Consider the following 13776-nt stretch of genomic DNA (forward strand, 5'->3'; position numbering starts at 1 on the left):
GCTGGGCTGGGGCTGCTACTGCAGGGAGCCACTGGGAAAATGGGGGGGGGGGGGGGTTGGATGGACGCTTCCATTCGCTGCAAGACGTAAGGATCCAGGTGCTGCACAGGGCACCCACCCGTGCGTGGCCTGCAGGGGCCAAGGCAACAGGGCCCAGAAGCGCAGCCGAGGGTGACCAGACAGCAAGTGTGAGAAAGGAGGGGGGGGGGGGGAGGGGGTAATAGCATGTAAGACAAAGCCCCAGCCCCAAAGATCAGGACTGTCAAAAAAAAATCAGGACACCCTAGCACACCTCACCCCTCCCACCCTCGGGGGCCCAGGCCCCCTGCCCCGGAACATTTCCCCAAAATACAAGTTCGCCCAAAAGCCAAGCAGCGCTTGTCACCATCTCTCTCGTTCCGCCCACCTCTCCGCCCAGCCAGGGGTTTGCGCCCACCAGCAACTCAGCGTTTTCGTTCAGATCTACCCGTTCGCATGGCACGTGCACACGTGCCCTGGACTTCAGTCCGAATGGGGACATTTCAGTGTTTCCAATGCACGGCAAAGCAGTGCCCGTTGTAAAGCAAGCTATTACGCGCTGGGTGGATTGAAAACGTGGGCTGTTGGATGTCCCCAAGGCCCAAAGATGAGAGTCCCTGTCTTAAGCGACGTCCCCTGGAAAGTCTCACTCTTTGGCCTCGAATCTCACTCTTATGGACAGCCCGCCCTTGGAATCTCTGGGCATCTTGGCTCACAGAAGATAAGGGCAGCCCAAGTAAGGTGGCAATTAATGTGCCCGGACCAGGGGTGGCAGGTTTGTATAATGTTTCGTGGTGCCAAGAATGGGTCCAAGTCCCACCCCCCACAAACACACCTGCCTAAGGCTCTGGGAGGAAGTTTGGGTATGGGTGGGGTGCGGGCTCTGGGATGGAATTTGGGTGCAGGCTCTGGGCTAGGGTAAGGGTACAGGAGGGGGTGCAGGCTCTGGGAGGGAGATTGGGTGCAGGCTCTGTGCTGGGACAGAGGATTGGGGTGCAGGGCATGGGGCTAGGCATGAGGAGTTTAGGGTGCAGCAGGCAGGCTGCCCTGGGGCTGGAGCGGGGGGCCAGAGATGACTCCCCCCAACCCTCTCCTTGCTGCAGCAGCAAGCTGGGGGAGGCGAGCCCCCTTCCTGGCCCCCTGGGTCAACACTCACACAAGCTCCCCCAGACTGCTGCTCAGGAAGTCCAGCCAGGATAAACCCGCCTGGAATCAACTCAGAGTCACCTGCCAGGGGGAGGAACAGGCTGCCATTTGCCTCCTCCCCTCCTCCCTCCGCAGGCACAGCAGCCACTTCAGCCTGCCCCCGGCGCCAGCGCCGCTCCTTTGTAGCCAGCAGGGGCCAGCAAGGGAGTGCAGCACAGAGAACTGCGGCCAATGGGAGCTGCAGGGGCGATGCCTGCAGGCAGGGGCAGTGCGCACAGCGCCTGGCCGCCCCTGAGCCTAGGAGCTGCTGCTGGACATGCTGGCCGCTTCCGAGAGCTGCCCGAGGTAAGCGCCGCCTGGCCAGAGCCTGCACCCTGAAATACCTCCTGTACCCCAACCCCCTGCCCTGAGCCCCCTCCCGCACCCCAACCCCCTGCCCAAGGCTCAGCCTGGAGCCCCCTTCCACACTCCAAACCCCTCACCCCCACCCCAGAGCCTGCACTCCCTCCCTCCCGCGCCCCAACCTCCTGCCCCAGCCCAGTGAAAGGGAGCGAGGGTGGAAGAGAGAGAGTGACGAGGGCGGGGGGGGAGGGGTGGAGTGAGTGGGGCCTCGGAGAAGGGGCAGGGCAGGGGCGTGGCCTTGGGAAGAGGCGGGGCAGGGATATTTGGGTTTGTGCAATTAGACAGTTGACAACCCTATACCTGGACTTTCCAACCATTGCTGAACACCTTCCACTTCCGGTGACTACGGAGGTGCCAGTCCCATGTCTTTAGTTAAGGCTGAGCTGTGCACTTTAAACAGAGGTTTAACCTCTTCGAGATGTGTGAAAAAAATACTGCGTGGCCTCAAAATTACAGCACTTTAGGAGTTGAGAATGAATTTTCAAGAAAATCTGTTAATTATTTTAGGAGTCAGGTTTTTTAAAAAATGGGTTCTGTAAAAAAAAAAAAAAAAGCAAGCAAGCACCCAGTGCCAGAGTCTTTTGTTCTCTGGATCTTAACAGAGTAACATGGACTCTTCAGACTTTCCTAGGCAACAACTCAGCCAGCAAAAAAACCAGGAACATGCTACGAGGTGTGATTCTGCATCTATGCTAGGAAAATGGTCAAGTTTATGTTGAGGTTAGCTAGAGTCTAAACGAAGCCTAAACTAAAAACTCACCCACTTTTCCTATACAAGACAAAGCCTGAGGCCATGGCTACACTTGCAAATTTGCAGCGCTGCAGCAGGGTGTGAAAACACACCCTCTCCAGCGCTGCAAATTGCGGCGCTGCAAAGCGCCAGTGTGGTCAAAGCCCCTTGAAGTGCAAGTGTAGCCATAGCCTGAGACTGAACAATCCCCAACTCCTCTCCCAAGGCGGAGACCTTCCTGGTCTGAGCGAAGGGGTGTGTATGGAGGATGGGCAGGTGGAAAGCAGAGAGGAAGAACAAGAAAAACAGCTTAGAACCTGGGCAGTGACTAACCAGTTCAGTGACCTGTCAGCTTAGGCCTTTTCACCAGCATTAGATCCACCCATTAAAAAAAAAAAATAAAGCGTGAGAGAGGATTGGGTAAAAATAACACTCTTCTGCATTCATTTGTACACACGTTTAAATTACAATTGTAAAAATCAAAACTAAAACTGACGTTACACTAGCTCCTCTTCATACGAGCGTCACAGCTCCAAAAGGGGAAACCTTATGTCAGTTTATACTCCTTGACATAGGCGCTGAGTCCCCCACCACCCCCGGGGGTGCTCCACTGTCCTGCCCCAAGACTCTGCCCTCACTCCACCCCTCCCTGAGGCCCACCTGCCTGCTGCTCTCCACCTTCCCCCAAACGCCTTCCCCAACTGATCGGTGGCTGCCACCCAAACAGCTGTGGAGTGTATATAATGGAGTCGGTGCCTATGCCCCTTGGGGCTTGGGGGAATTGAACATAGGTATTGTAAGAGCTCCAAACTGGCTTTTGGAAGGTCGTTAGCGATTTAGCTGCCTATCAGCTTCCTGAAAGGAAGAAACCTAAACTAGACTCCCTACTCCCCAAATGAGAAGTGGGTAAACGCCATTTACCTGTGTTTACCCTCGACTACTTGGAGTCACCAACACTCAAGCTCCAGGTTCCAGCCAAGTCCCCTGCACTGTACAGTACAACGTGGAACAAGCCTCATGCTTCTTCCAAGTCTTTAGCACCAGAAGCCACACGTACGCCTCACTCTCCATTGGTGGTAGACATTTTGCTTGTCCTCTCAGCAGTGCCTGGTATTAGCGTTCATGGTGTGGAGCAGCCTGACGCGAGAGAAATGCTTCCGTTCGGAAGCCCTCGTGAGAGTTGGTTCCCATTTGTAATTCTACAGGTGCTTTGTGCATCAGGGAACTTGGCTGTAGGCCACCTGGAAACTGCTCTCCACTGAGATCAAATGAGGCAGCTCCAGAGACTTTGGAAACAGCAGTGTGGATTCTTGTTCCATTTCCCGTCGGCCGGGATCTGCTTTCTCAAGGTGCTCCCTTCCCCTGCAGGATCCAGTCACTCTATTCTGCTCACGGTGCTTCGACAGAGCTCCTGCAGGTCTGAGGGACACAGGAAATAAACCAGGGTCACTATAAGGGATCTCAGCTGGACTGATGTTCCAGCGCTGTCACACTGTAACATATTTGTACCTCTCCTCCCAGAGAGAGAGATCCTACGCTCACTCCAATGGGATACAGAGGCCCCAGCCCTTTCTCTTTAGATCCTCCCTTGCAATTTCAGAGGGACACAGGATTCTCTACTTCCCATCCCAGAAGGTTGTACAGTGTGGGCCGTCAGACAGCTGCTGTGTTCCACCCCGTGGCTGGTGAGAGTCACTCCTGGAGCCCAGAAGGTGCAATGGAAATGCAGGGTCTGATCGAAGGGACACTCCAGATTGTTTAGCAGAGTAAAGAGCAAATACCCTAGATGGGCCCATTAAAAAGCCGACTGCCCCCGACAGTTTACTTACAGCGCAGGATCGTGTCCTTAATCTGCCTGAAGCCATTCTCCTTGCGCGTCCCATCGATGTAATAGAGGCACCTCAGCTCCCGGGGGTAATCTCTCCGGTCAATGCCCTTCAGCACGGGGATGGTGCGTCCATTGGCCATCGGCGCCTCTGCCAACGCCTGATGCATCTGGTACCTGCACCAGGGATCCTCGAGGAAGCTAGGGGTTATGAGCAGGACCCAGCAGTGGCTGTTCTGGACGGCGTCACAGAGCTCTGTGGTGATAGCACCCCCCGGCATGGCATCCCGCAGCTGCAGGAAGCAGCGGATGCCCTCAGTCTGGCTCTCCAGATACGAGACCATCTCCTCGACAAACTCAAAGTCCCCGTTGCTGTGGCAGATGCACACGTCGTAGCTCTTGGCCCAGCGGGCACTCCCTGAGCTGCTGATGCTCACCTGGGAGGCAGGAGACAGTTGTCCTAGGCTGGCCACTGAACTGCTGGTGGAAGAGCTGGCGGTTGTCACCGAGGAGGAGGAAGAGGAGGAGCGTGACTGTTTGGTGTTCAAGCTGCTTCCTGCGGAGCTGGAGCTTTGCTTGGGTTTCTGCAGGAGCTGCCTGACCCAGCCTGTGGAGTTTAAGAGATCAGAGTCAGATTCACTGAAGGCTGAAATGCCTCCTGGGCATATTCACAGCCCCTCCCCGTGCACCACAAGGAGCATCTCCAGACATCGAACCTCCTGCTTTCTTATCATGGGGCCATCTGGGAGCTGAGTCGCAGAGACCAAGTGTCAGCCCTGCCTCAGGACCTGGGCAGACAGGTCTGGTGCTAAGGTGGAGGAGACAGGTCTAGTCCAACAGTGTCTCAAGAGAGAGGCCTTTCTGTACAGCTCCAGGCACGGAAGGGCACAGGGAGATTAGGATCCGAGTGACTGGGCTGTAATCAAAAGCCAATTAAAAAAAAATCCTGGCTTTCAAGGAGGTTTTAACTGGAGCCACTGGGCATCGGGTCTAAAATACCCGGACTCTCTGGAGCCCCAGGATAGGATCCTAGTTTGGATCATTCTGTCCTTCCTCCTGCAGAGGGAGATCCAAGCTCCAGGTAGTTGACTGCATATGGGACCCGGTGAGCTGTAAGTACTGAGGTTCTCTGCACAGCACAGACGAATGTTTGCATGGGTGCCCTTGGACAAAGCTTCCCCCTCCACTCACTGCTCTGTGGGATGGCAGCTGCTCCACCCCACCCCACATGGGGCAGCCTTTCCAAGGCTACGAGAGTTAGTAAAATAACGGGATGAAGTGCAAAATCTGCCTCCTTACCGCTTACTTCAGCTCTCATCACCCCAAATCCCTGGCTGCTCTAAATTAGGAGTTAGGTCAGGTTTACATGGGAACTGCCAAACTGGATTAGACCTGAGTTCTCCAGCAGTGGCCAACAACAGATGCTTTAGGGGAAGATGTAAGAATCCTGCAGTGCCCCCCACTGTTATAGTTAGAGATCAGCTCAAGCCCCGAAGCAGGAAGTTTAATATGTCAGAAACTGAGACATGGATGGTCACACCTAGTGGTCTGTGTGGTGGCGGTCATGCCAGGAACTGGAGCCAGGGGTCAGAGCCAGAATCAGGAGTCAAGAGCAGGATCGGAGCAAGGCAGGAGTAGGGCTGAGAGCCAGGCTGGACCCAGAGCAGGGCTGGAGCAGGCTGAGGCCTGCGGAGTGTGTCCCCGCTGTCGGGCGGGGATGAGTTCGAAGCCATGAAGTGAGCTGGGCAGACAGAGCTGCCGTGTCTCCCCGAGCGGTTTATATACCTGCCCTGAGAGTCACCAGACCAGCTCCTGGATTGGCTGGAGCCTCACACAGGAGTGACTCATTCACATGTGTGGTTTAGCCAGGCTCTAGTTCAGGGATGACTCATCGCCTCACAACATCCCAGCCAGAATTTGTCATCATGTATTGTGGTAACTGAGGATCCTCTGACGGTGCCTGACAGGAGCTAAGAGAAAGGCTATTGTTCTGGAACAGGACAGGTGCTGAGAGGAAGGGCTGTGGATGGGGTGTAAGATTTGGGGTTTTGTTCTGACCCTAACTCCAGGAGGTGGGATTCTCCTGACTCACCTGGAGGGTTAGGTCACCTGGGTGATCTAAATGCACTTTCTAAGGTAAACAATCCCATCTTTTCTCCTAGGGAAAATTCTCATGGCCTTGCTCATTCTTGCTGCCTCTCTTGGAAGCCTCGCTAACTCCCATCGTCCTCCTAGAGGCAGGATGGCCGTACTGCTCACAGTATTCCAGAGAGGACCACACAGTTGATTTACATCGGTCACTACTGATAGGTTTGGGTATTCTCCGTCCCATTCCTTGTGCAGCCCACCATCTTATTGCTAGGTTGGGGATGGGGGTTGGACTGCAGCTGCACATTGAGCTGAGATCTCCATTGAGGCTGTCCGCAGCAGTGGCCAAGTCCCTGCCCTGAGCCGATACGGTTCATTTAGAATCTTACAAGGTGTGCGAGAGTTGAAATGGACGAGGGGGGGGTTAGTGGTTCGCTGATGTCCCTTCTCAGCTATGAGTGCAAAGCACTTTACAGAGCTGGGTATGTTACCCCTAGTCCATAGAATGGGGAAACCGCCCCAGAGTAAAACCGACTCTCCCGGGCTCATAGCAAGTCGGGGACAGACACTCTGCCTCCTGTTCCCAGCCCCTCGCTCAATCAGATCATGCTATCAACATGCTGCTTGTTTACTCACCAGCCATATCGGGGTAACAGTCAGATGAGAAGTGCCCACATGAATCTTGACCTGTAACAGAGAGAGGCAGGGGAGGGTCAGGGGGTCAGCAGCTGGTCTGCTTCCTTTCATGCTGGTATTAAATTCAGCATATTCTGTATTTGTAGGCCCATAGCACTTAGGAGTCAGTCAAAGACCAGGACCCACTGGGTACAATTCCAGAATAAAAAGATCGTGCTTGCGTCTTTACCACTGCACCCCATGCCCCCAACTCCCGGGGGAAGAACACTCAGTGTATTCCACGTGCAGACTCCATTAGCAAGCGCTGCGTAAGAGATCACTCATTGCCATGGGTGTCTGGTCTGGGGTAGACAGGGCACGTCAGTCTCCCAGGCCATCTAGCCTGCATTAAATCTACTTACTTAAAAGCTATCCTGCCCACCAACAGATATCACACCCTTCCATCACGAATCACCTAGGGTGTTGCTAAAGATATTGGCTGTAGCATGGCAGGCGGACAGCTGCTCCATAAGAGCCAGCACCAGACTGGATGCTTCGGGTTCTCTTGTGTTGCAACAGCAGGAGCCGGAGTGTGGTTGGATCCTTATTGTCGAATATGCAGTTTCTTTAAAATAAAGAAATGAGAACAAAGGCCGTTTATTGCTGACGCTCAAGCTTTGCTTAGACAAGCACAATGTTTTGATGGCCTCAGCGTCTGGAAACGCACCCAAAGGTGTCAAGACCCTTCCACCCAAATAGGAATCCTTGGGAGCATGAGCAGAGCACCCTCTTTGCAGAGTGGACACTTGGTCCCCTGGGCTTAAGTCCACCTTCCTGGGATGCAAACAGGCAGGCTCTGGCCTCGTAACAACTGTTCCGTCCCACCCACGAGCACAACTCAAACAGTGGGGTGGTCCCACCTATGTGCGGCCTTCTGCAGCTGGGCTCATGGCTCAGCCTCCCCCTGGCTCCAGGTGTCCCTCAGGCACAGGGGAGGCAGGCAGGCTCTGTTTCAGCACAGTCTTTGTGGTGCTCTCTGTGGCATCTTCGTTGCCCAAATCCCTGAACTGCCAAGAGTACTCCCGGGGGAATTCTGCGCCACTGCACATGTGCAGAATTTATGTCCCCTGCAGATTTCATTGCTTTCCCACAGGAAAATGACTTTCTGACAGAGAAGCAAAGGGAAGCCACAAGAGTGGTCATGCGACCCTCCCAAGCAGTATGTTTCGGGTGCCCAGGGCAGCTGGCAGAGAGGTAAATCACTGTGGGGCAGGAGGCAGGACTGGGGAAGACCTGGGTGGTGGCTCCTACCCTGTGCCGAGCTCAGCTGCTAGTCCTGGCTGGACTGGGGAGGACGGGACTTCCTCTTCCCCTGCACAGCATCCAGGGCTGGGTCAGACCCACCCCCAGATTTCTCCCTCAGTTACAGGAGTCTCTGGAAAGTTCTCTCCTCCCCCCGCTTCCTGCGCCCATCGCATCTCAGCTGCACGGAGAGGGATCCCTGTACAGAGAGCTGCTCCCTCACCCCCCCGAACCCCTGTGCATCCAGGCCCCCACCCACTCAGACCCTCCCCCGCTGGGCCCCACTCCCCCTGCACCTGGACCACCCCAACAAGCCACCCACACCTGGATCCCCACCCTACTGAGCTCCAACCAGCTGCACCTGGATCCCTGCCCCACTCCCACAGCATCTGGACCCCCCCACTAAGCCTCCACATCAACCCCCCTGCTGAGCTCCAACCACCTTTACCTGGACACCTCCTGTGAAGTCCAATTACCGTTGCACCCAGAACCTCTCAATAAGCCCCTGTGCATCCAGATCCCCCCCACACCCAGATCCCCCACTGAGCTGCCCGCACCCAGATTGCCCCATACAGAATCCTATCAACCCACACCTGGATCCCCCCACATTAAGCCCCTTCACACTTGGATCCTGCCTTGCTGAGCCTGCCTGCCCACACCTGGCACGGATGGGCAGAGAAGGGCAACACAAATGATTAGAGGTATGGAACAGTTTGCAGATGAGGAAAAATTGAAAAGACTTTGTTCAGCTTAGAAAAGAGATGACTAAGGGGGATATAATAGGTGCCTACAAAATCATGACTGGTGTGGAGAAAGTGAATAGGGAAAAGTTATTTACCCCTTCATATAAACACACAAGCTGGGGGTCACGGAATGAAATTAATAGGCAGCAGGTTTAAAACAAACACAAAGAAGTACTTTTCCATCCAACGCACAGTCAACCTGGGGAACTCGTTGCCAGGGGATGTTGCAAAGGCCAAAAGTATAACTGGGTTCAAAAGAGAATTAGCCACATTCCTGGAGAATAGGTCCATCAATGGATATTAGCGAGGATGGTCAGGGACGCGACCCCATGCTTTGGGTGTGCCTAAACATCTGTCTGTCAGAAGCTGGGACTGGACAACAGGGGATGGATCACTGGATGATTGCCCTGTTCTGTTCATTCCCTCTGACACATCTGGCACTGGCCACTGTCAGAAGACTGGATACTGGGTTAGACGCAGAATGGCCGTTCTTATGTTCTTAAATACACACCCTCTATTGCCAGGAACACAGTACAATTATTTCTGGAAAGCTGATCTCAGGGTCTCCCTCCTTGGTTACAACAAAATGTAACTAAGTACACAAATTAATAGATTCAGCAATTCCTCTCCCGCTCTCTCTAGCAAAGACGATCTTAACCCAAGATGGGAGGGGTAGAGAATGGGGGAGCACCTGCTCTTTTAATATATTAATTTGGCTGTGTGCGTGATTTCCTAGGTTAAAAAAAAACAGCTGTGTGTAATTATTCATTCATCTAGGGGTAGCCCCAAGAGCACCAGCCACACTATGTTCTGCACCATGCAAATGAGTAACAAAAAGACGTCCCTGCCCAGAAGACCTTACAGGCTAAGTATGACAAGAGATGATGGATGCAACAAACAGATGGAGAAAGCAAAGGAGCAGTGAGACTATATACTATGAGTGGTATCCTCGCACATGATTTGCATCCTTCTAGGGTTGGTTGTTTCAGAATCTTGTCTGAAAATAATGACACCGCTGAGGCTGGGGAGGTTGGGGCCAAAAATCAGATTTTTTACAATGATATATCTTTGCCAAATGGTAATTTGTGTTTTCCCTCCTAAAATAAATGCTTCAAATATGGTAAAAATTCTCCCTTGCTCACCTTTTCCCTCCCCCAACCAAAACGCCCAGGACCCTACAATGACAAACTAACGGATGCAGTCTGAGCAATAATGAGCCAGTGCATAGCTCGAGAGCCCACAACTCTACAACAACAAGCTGCTGTCTGCCGTCTTAGTGCTCATGAGCGACCCTCCAATAGCAGATGAGCAAGCACTGTCTCAGCCCTCATGTTACTCTAACGAGCCAATGCTTAGTAAGGACTAAATGCACGAGTGACCTTAAAAAAACGAAGCAGCATGTGCAGCCATAATCTGCTATGCACAGCAGCAAAGGACCTGTGCTCTGGGAAGGGAGTTATATACTTAAATTAGCACCAGCGCATCTCATCTTCTCTGCATCTGTCCCTTAGAGTGGGGGCTACTTGGGGCAGGGGCTCTTTACGTTTGTCTCATAAAAGGTTGAGCATAGGGTGACCAGATGTCCCGATTTTATAGGGACAGTCCTGATATTTGGGGCTTTTTCTTATATTGGCTCCTATTACCCCGACCCCCTGACCCGATTTTTCACACTTGCTGTCTGGTCACCCTAGCTGAGCACGTTGTTGGGCCTTGCCTCATAAACCCTAACAACAGTCATGTGAGGGGAGGTTTGATAAGGGAAGCTGCATGGAGACCTCTCACGGGCACAGCTCAGGCTCCACAAGTCGGGAAGGGGCTAGGCCAGAGGGGTGGCAAGGCTCCGTGGTATTGTCTTCGTTCCGCCAGGCGGAGATTCCCCATCATAAGTCAGCGCAAAGAGCACAATGTTACGTGGCGTCCCCCTCGGCTCAGCCACCCCTGGCCTGGGGCAGCGCCTGGTGAGGCCAGCTGTTGGGAGACGGGAGCTGTGCAGAGCCACTGGCCTTCTGTGAAATGGTCCTGCCCTCATGGAAGCCCTATCGCTCTTGGAACATCCCTGAGCTTGGAGGCCCCATTCCATGGGGGCAGGGTGCAAGCCCAGCGCCCCCCACCCAGGCCCACCAGCTGACCCTGAGGAAGTGGGTCGTGATGGAGCCATCATGCCAGGCCAGCAGGGTCGCAGCACTTTTTAAACCCCTCTAACCCTTTCCAAGGAAAGCCTCCAACTAGTGACCTGGATATGGGGCTATCCGGGTAAGCCTGCAGAGAGCCTGAAATGAGAGCTCAGTGGCAGGGGCTCTTCCATTAATCTCACCGCCTGATAACCCTGAAACCTAACAATGTCATGTAAGTGGCAACATTAACTGTTTCACTGTAACAGAAATACCCAGCAGCTTGGAGATAGCAGCAGTGTTCCCTCTAATTTTTTACATCCATGTGCGGAATGAATTGTGTTATGTGCACCAATATGGAGGTGATGTGTGACACGTCACCTTCATATTGGTGCACATAAAAGTCATCTGCTGGGGGTGGAGCCGAGGGGTTCGGAGTACGGGAGGGGGCTCAGGGCTGAGACAGAGGGTTTGGGGGGGGGGGATGAGGGCTCTGGCTGGGGGTGCAGGCTCCAGGGTGGGACAGAGGGTTGGGGGGCTGCAGGCTCTGGGGTTGGGCCAGGGTTGAGGGGGTTGGGTTGTAGGAGAGGGCTCAGGGCTAGGGCAGAGGGTTGGGGTGCAGGGGGCGTGGGCTCTGGGGTGGGGCCAGGGGTTTGGGCTGCAGGCTGCCCCGGGGTTGCAGTGGGGAGAGACGACTCCCCACAGCCCTCTCTCGCTGCAACAGCTTGGGACCTGGGAAGGCATCTCTCCCCAGCCGCGGCAGCTCCCGCAGGCCTGGGCCAGGCCGAGGGAGGTGCTCCCCTGGCCACAGCCGCTCCCTGCTGGGGCACGGCACCGCTTCCCCGGCCGCAGTAGGTCCGCGCTGGGGCTGGCGGGGAGGGGCGAGTGCCTCTCCCCTGGCTGCAGCGCTGAGCCCCTGCATAGGGCTTAACAGGCAGGTATGTAGCCACGCAGCTTAGTGGGAACTTAGGATAACAGGTGGAGTTTTGTAGAGCTCCCCTAGGCTTTTTTCCTACATCCCACGGATTTCCCTCTGCACAAAACAGACTGAGAGTCAGCCCCTCGCAAAGCTCTGGGTCTGCACCCCCTAGGGTTGCCAACCTCCCGGTTTCGCTGGGAGTCTCCAGAATCAGGTTCCATCGCCCAGAAGCTACTGAAGCCAGACCGAGAAATTTCAGGCTGCTAAAAGTCTGGTGGTGCAGGGGGTTGGCCTGGAGCTGCTCCCAGAAGCAGCTGGCACGTCCCTGCATCCCTGGGACGGGGACAGAGGGTTTCCACCTGCTGCCCCCGCCCCGAGCACCGACTCCGCAGCTCCCATTGGCCGGGAACTGTGGCCAACGGGAACTGCAGGGGGCGGTGCCTGCATTTCTGGCCCCACTCCAGATCCGCGGGCCCCCACCCGGAGCCCAACCCCCTGCACCAGTGCAGTGAAAATGAGTGAGGGCAGGGTAGGAATGAGAGGGGGCGGGGCCAGGGTGCTGGGTTTGGTGCAGCAGTTGGCACCGCTACCCACACCAGCTGCCCTCTGCAGCCTGCCAGCCGGGCGCACAAAAAGGGATCTGAAAAAAAAAATGTGACCTAACCGGGCTGCCAGGCACATGATATCCGTCCACCCTGCGTCCACCCTGCCTCCCTCCGGCTGCAGCTTCCTGCCTCGGCTGGGGTGCCCCGGCCCCCCGGAGCTGCCCTGCCCCTGTCCCTGCCCCTGCCCGCTCACCTGGCCGCAGGAGCAGCTGCCGGTGCCATGCGCCTAGGCTGCCCCGGGGCCCCTGGCCCAGCGCTGGCGGGGAGGCGACAGGTGGCTACTCACTCAACCGGCGCTGCGCCTCCGGCTGGGCTCCGGGGGTCCCTCCGTGCGCGCCTCCCCGCCGGGGCACGGGCTGCGTGACCCGTCCGCTTCGGGCTTTCCGGGGCCCGCCGCTCCGCTCCAGCGACGGGCTGGGGAAGTCGGCGGCTGCTCCCCGCCCCTTCAAGGAAACAGCAGGCGGCCAGGGCGGGGTGGAGCCCCAGGGCGGGACTCCCGAGCTTCGCACGTGGGCTCGCGCGCCCAGGTTCACCGATTTCCCCGGGAGTCCCCAGGCGCGCGTGGGGGGGGCACCGATTTCCCCGGGGGTACCCAGGCGCGCGTGGGGGGGCACCGATTTCCCCGGGGGTCCCCAGGCGCGCGTGGGGGGGGCACCGATTTCCCCGGGGGTCCCCAGGCGCGCGGGGGGGCCGATTTCCCCGGGGGTCCCCAGGCGCGCGTGGGGGGGGAACCGATTTCCCCGGGGGTCCCCCGGCGCGCATGGGGGGGGGCACCGATTTCCCCGGGGTCCCCAGACGCGCGTGGGGGGGACCGATTTCCCGGGGGTCCCCAGGCGCGCGTGGGGGGGGGGGCCACCGATTTCCCCGGAGTCCCCAGGCGCGCGTGGGGGGGACCGATTTCCCCGGGGGTCCCCAGGCGCGCATGGGGGGGCACCGATTTCCCCGGGGGTCCCCAGGCGCGCGGGGGGGGACCGATTTCCCCGGGGGTCCCCAGGCGCGCTGGGGGGGGCACCGATTTCCCCGGGGGTCCCCAGGCGCGCGTGGGGGGGCACCGATTTCCCCGGGGGTCCCCAGGCGCGCTGGGGGGGGCACCGATTTCCCCGGGGGTGCCCAGGCGCGCGTGGGGGGGCACCGATTTCCCCGGGGGTCCCCAGGCGCGCGGGGGGGGCGATTTCGCCGGGGGTCCCCAGGCGCGTGGGGGGTGGGACAGGTGCTGCCGACGCGGCTTGCACAACCCGGCGGGGGGCGGCCGGGCTCTGCTGACGGGCCCTG

At 56.8% G+C, this 13776-nt stretch overlaps 1 protein-coding gene across 3 annotated transcripts; it reads right to left on the reverse strand.

The window, feature by feature from the left end:
• Positions 1–3385: 3385 nt before the first annotated feature.
• Positions 3386–13011, reverse strand: LOC120375449 (TIR domain containing adaptor protein). Of its 3 annotated transcripts, none has more exons than XM_039496089.1 (5): positions 12795–13011; positions 7300–7449; positions 6846–6896; positions 4126–4728; positions 3386–3715 (listed from the first exon to the last, which is right to left on the reverse strand). In XM_039496089.1, exons 2-5 carry the CDS (start codon positions 7352–7354, stop codon positions 3672–3674), a joined length of 753 nt encoding a protein of 250 aa, XP_039352023.1. In that variant the 5' UTR covers positions 7355–7449; positions 12795–13011; the 3' UTR covers positions 3386–3671. The 3 variants fall into 3 exon arrangements, with proteins under 3 accessions (XP_039352023.1, XP_039352022.1, XP_039352024.1); XM_039496088.1 differs by having other exon boundaries at positions 12698–13011; XM_039496090.1 differs by lacking the exon at positions 12795–13011 and having other exon boundaries at positions 7247–7449.
• Between the last annotated feature and the right edge of the window lie 765 nt (positions 13012–13776).

This window comes from Mauremys reevesii, linkage group 12 (genome assembly GCF_016161935.1).
Source record: "Mauremys reevesii isolate NIE-2019 linkage group 12, ASM1616193v1, whole genome shotgun sequence".
In the NCBI taxonomy this organism is placed as follows: domain Eukaryota; kingdom Metazoa; phylum Chordata; order Testudines; family Geoemydidae; genus Mauremys; species Mauremys reevesii.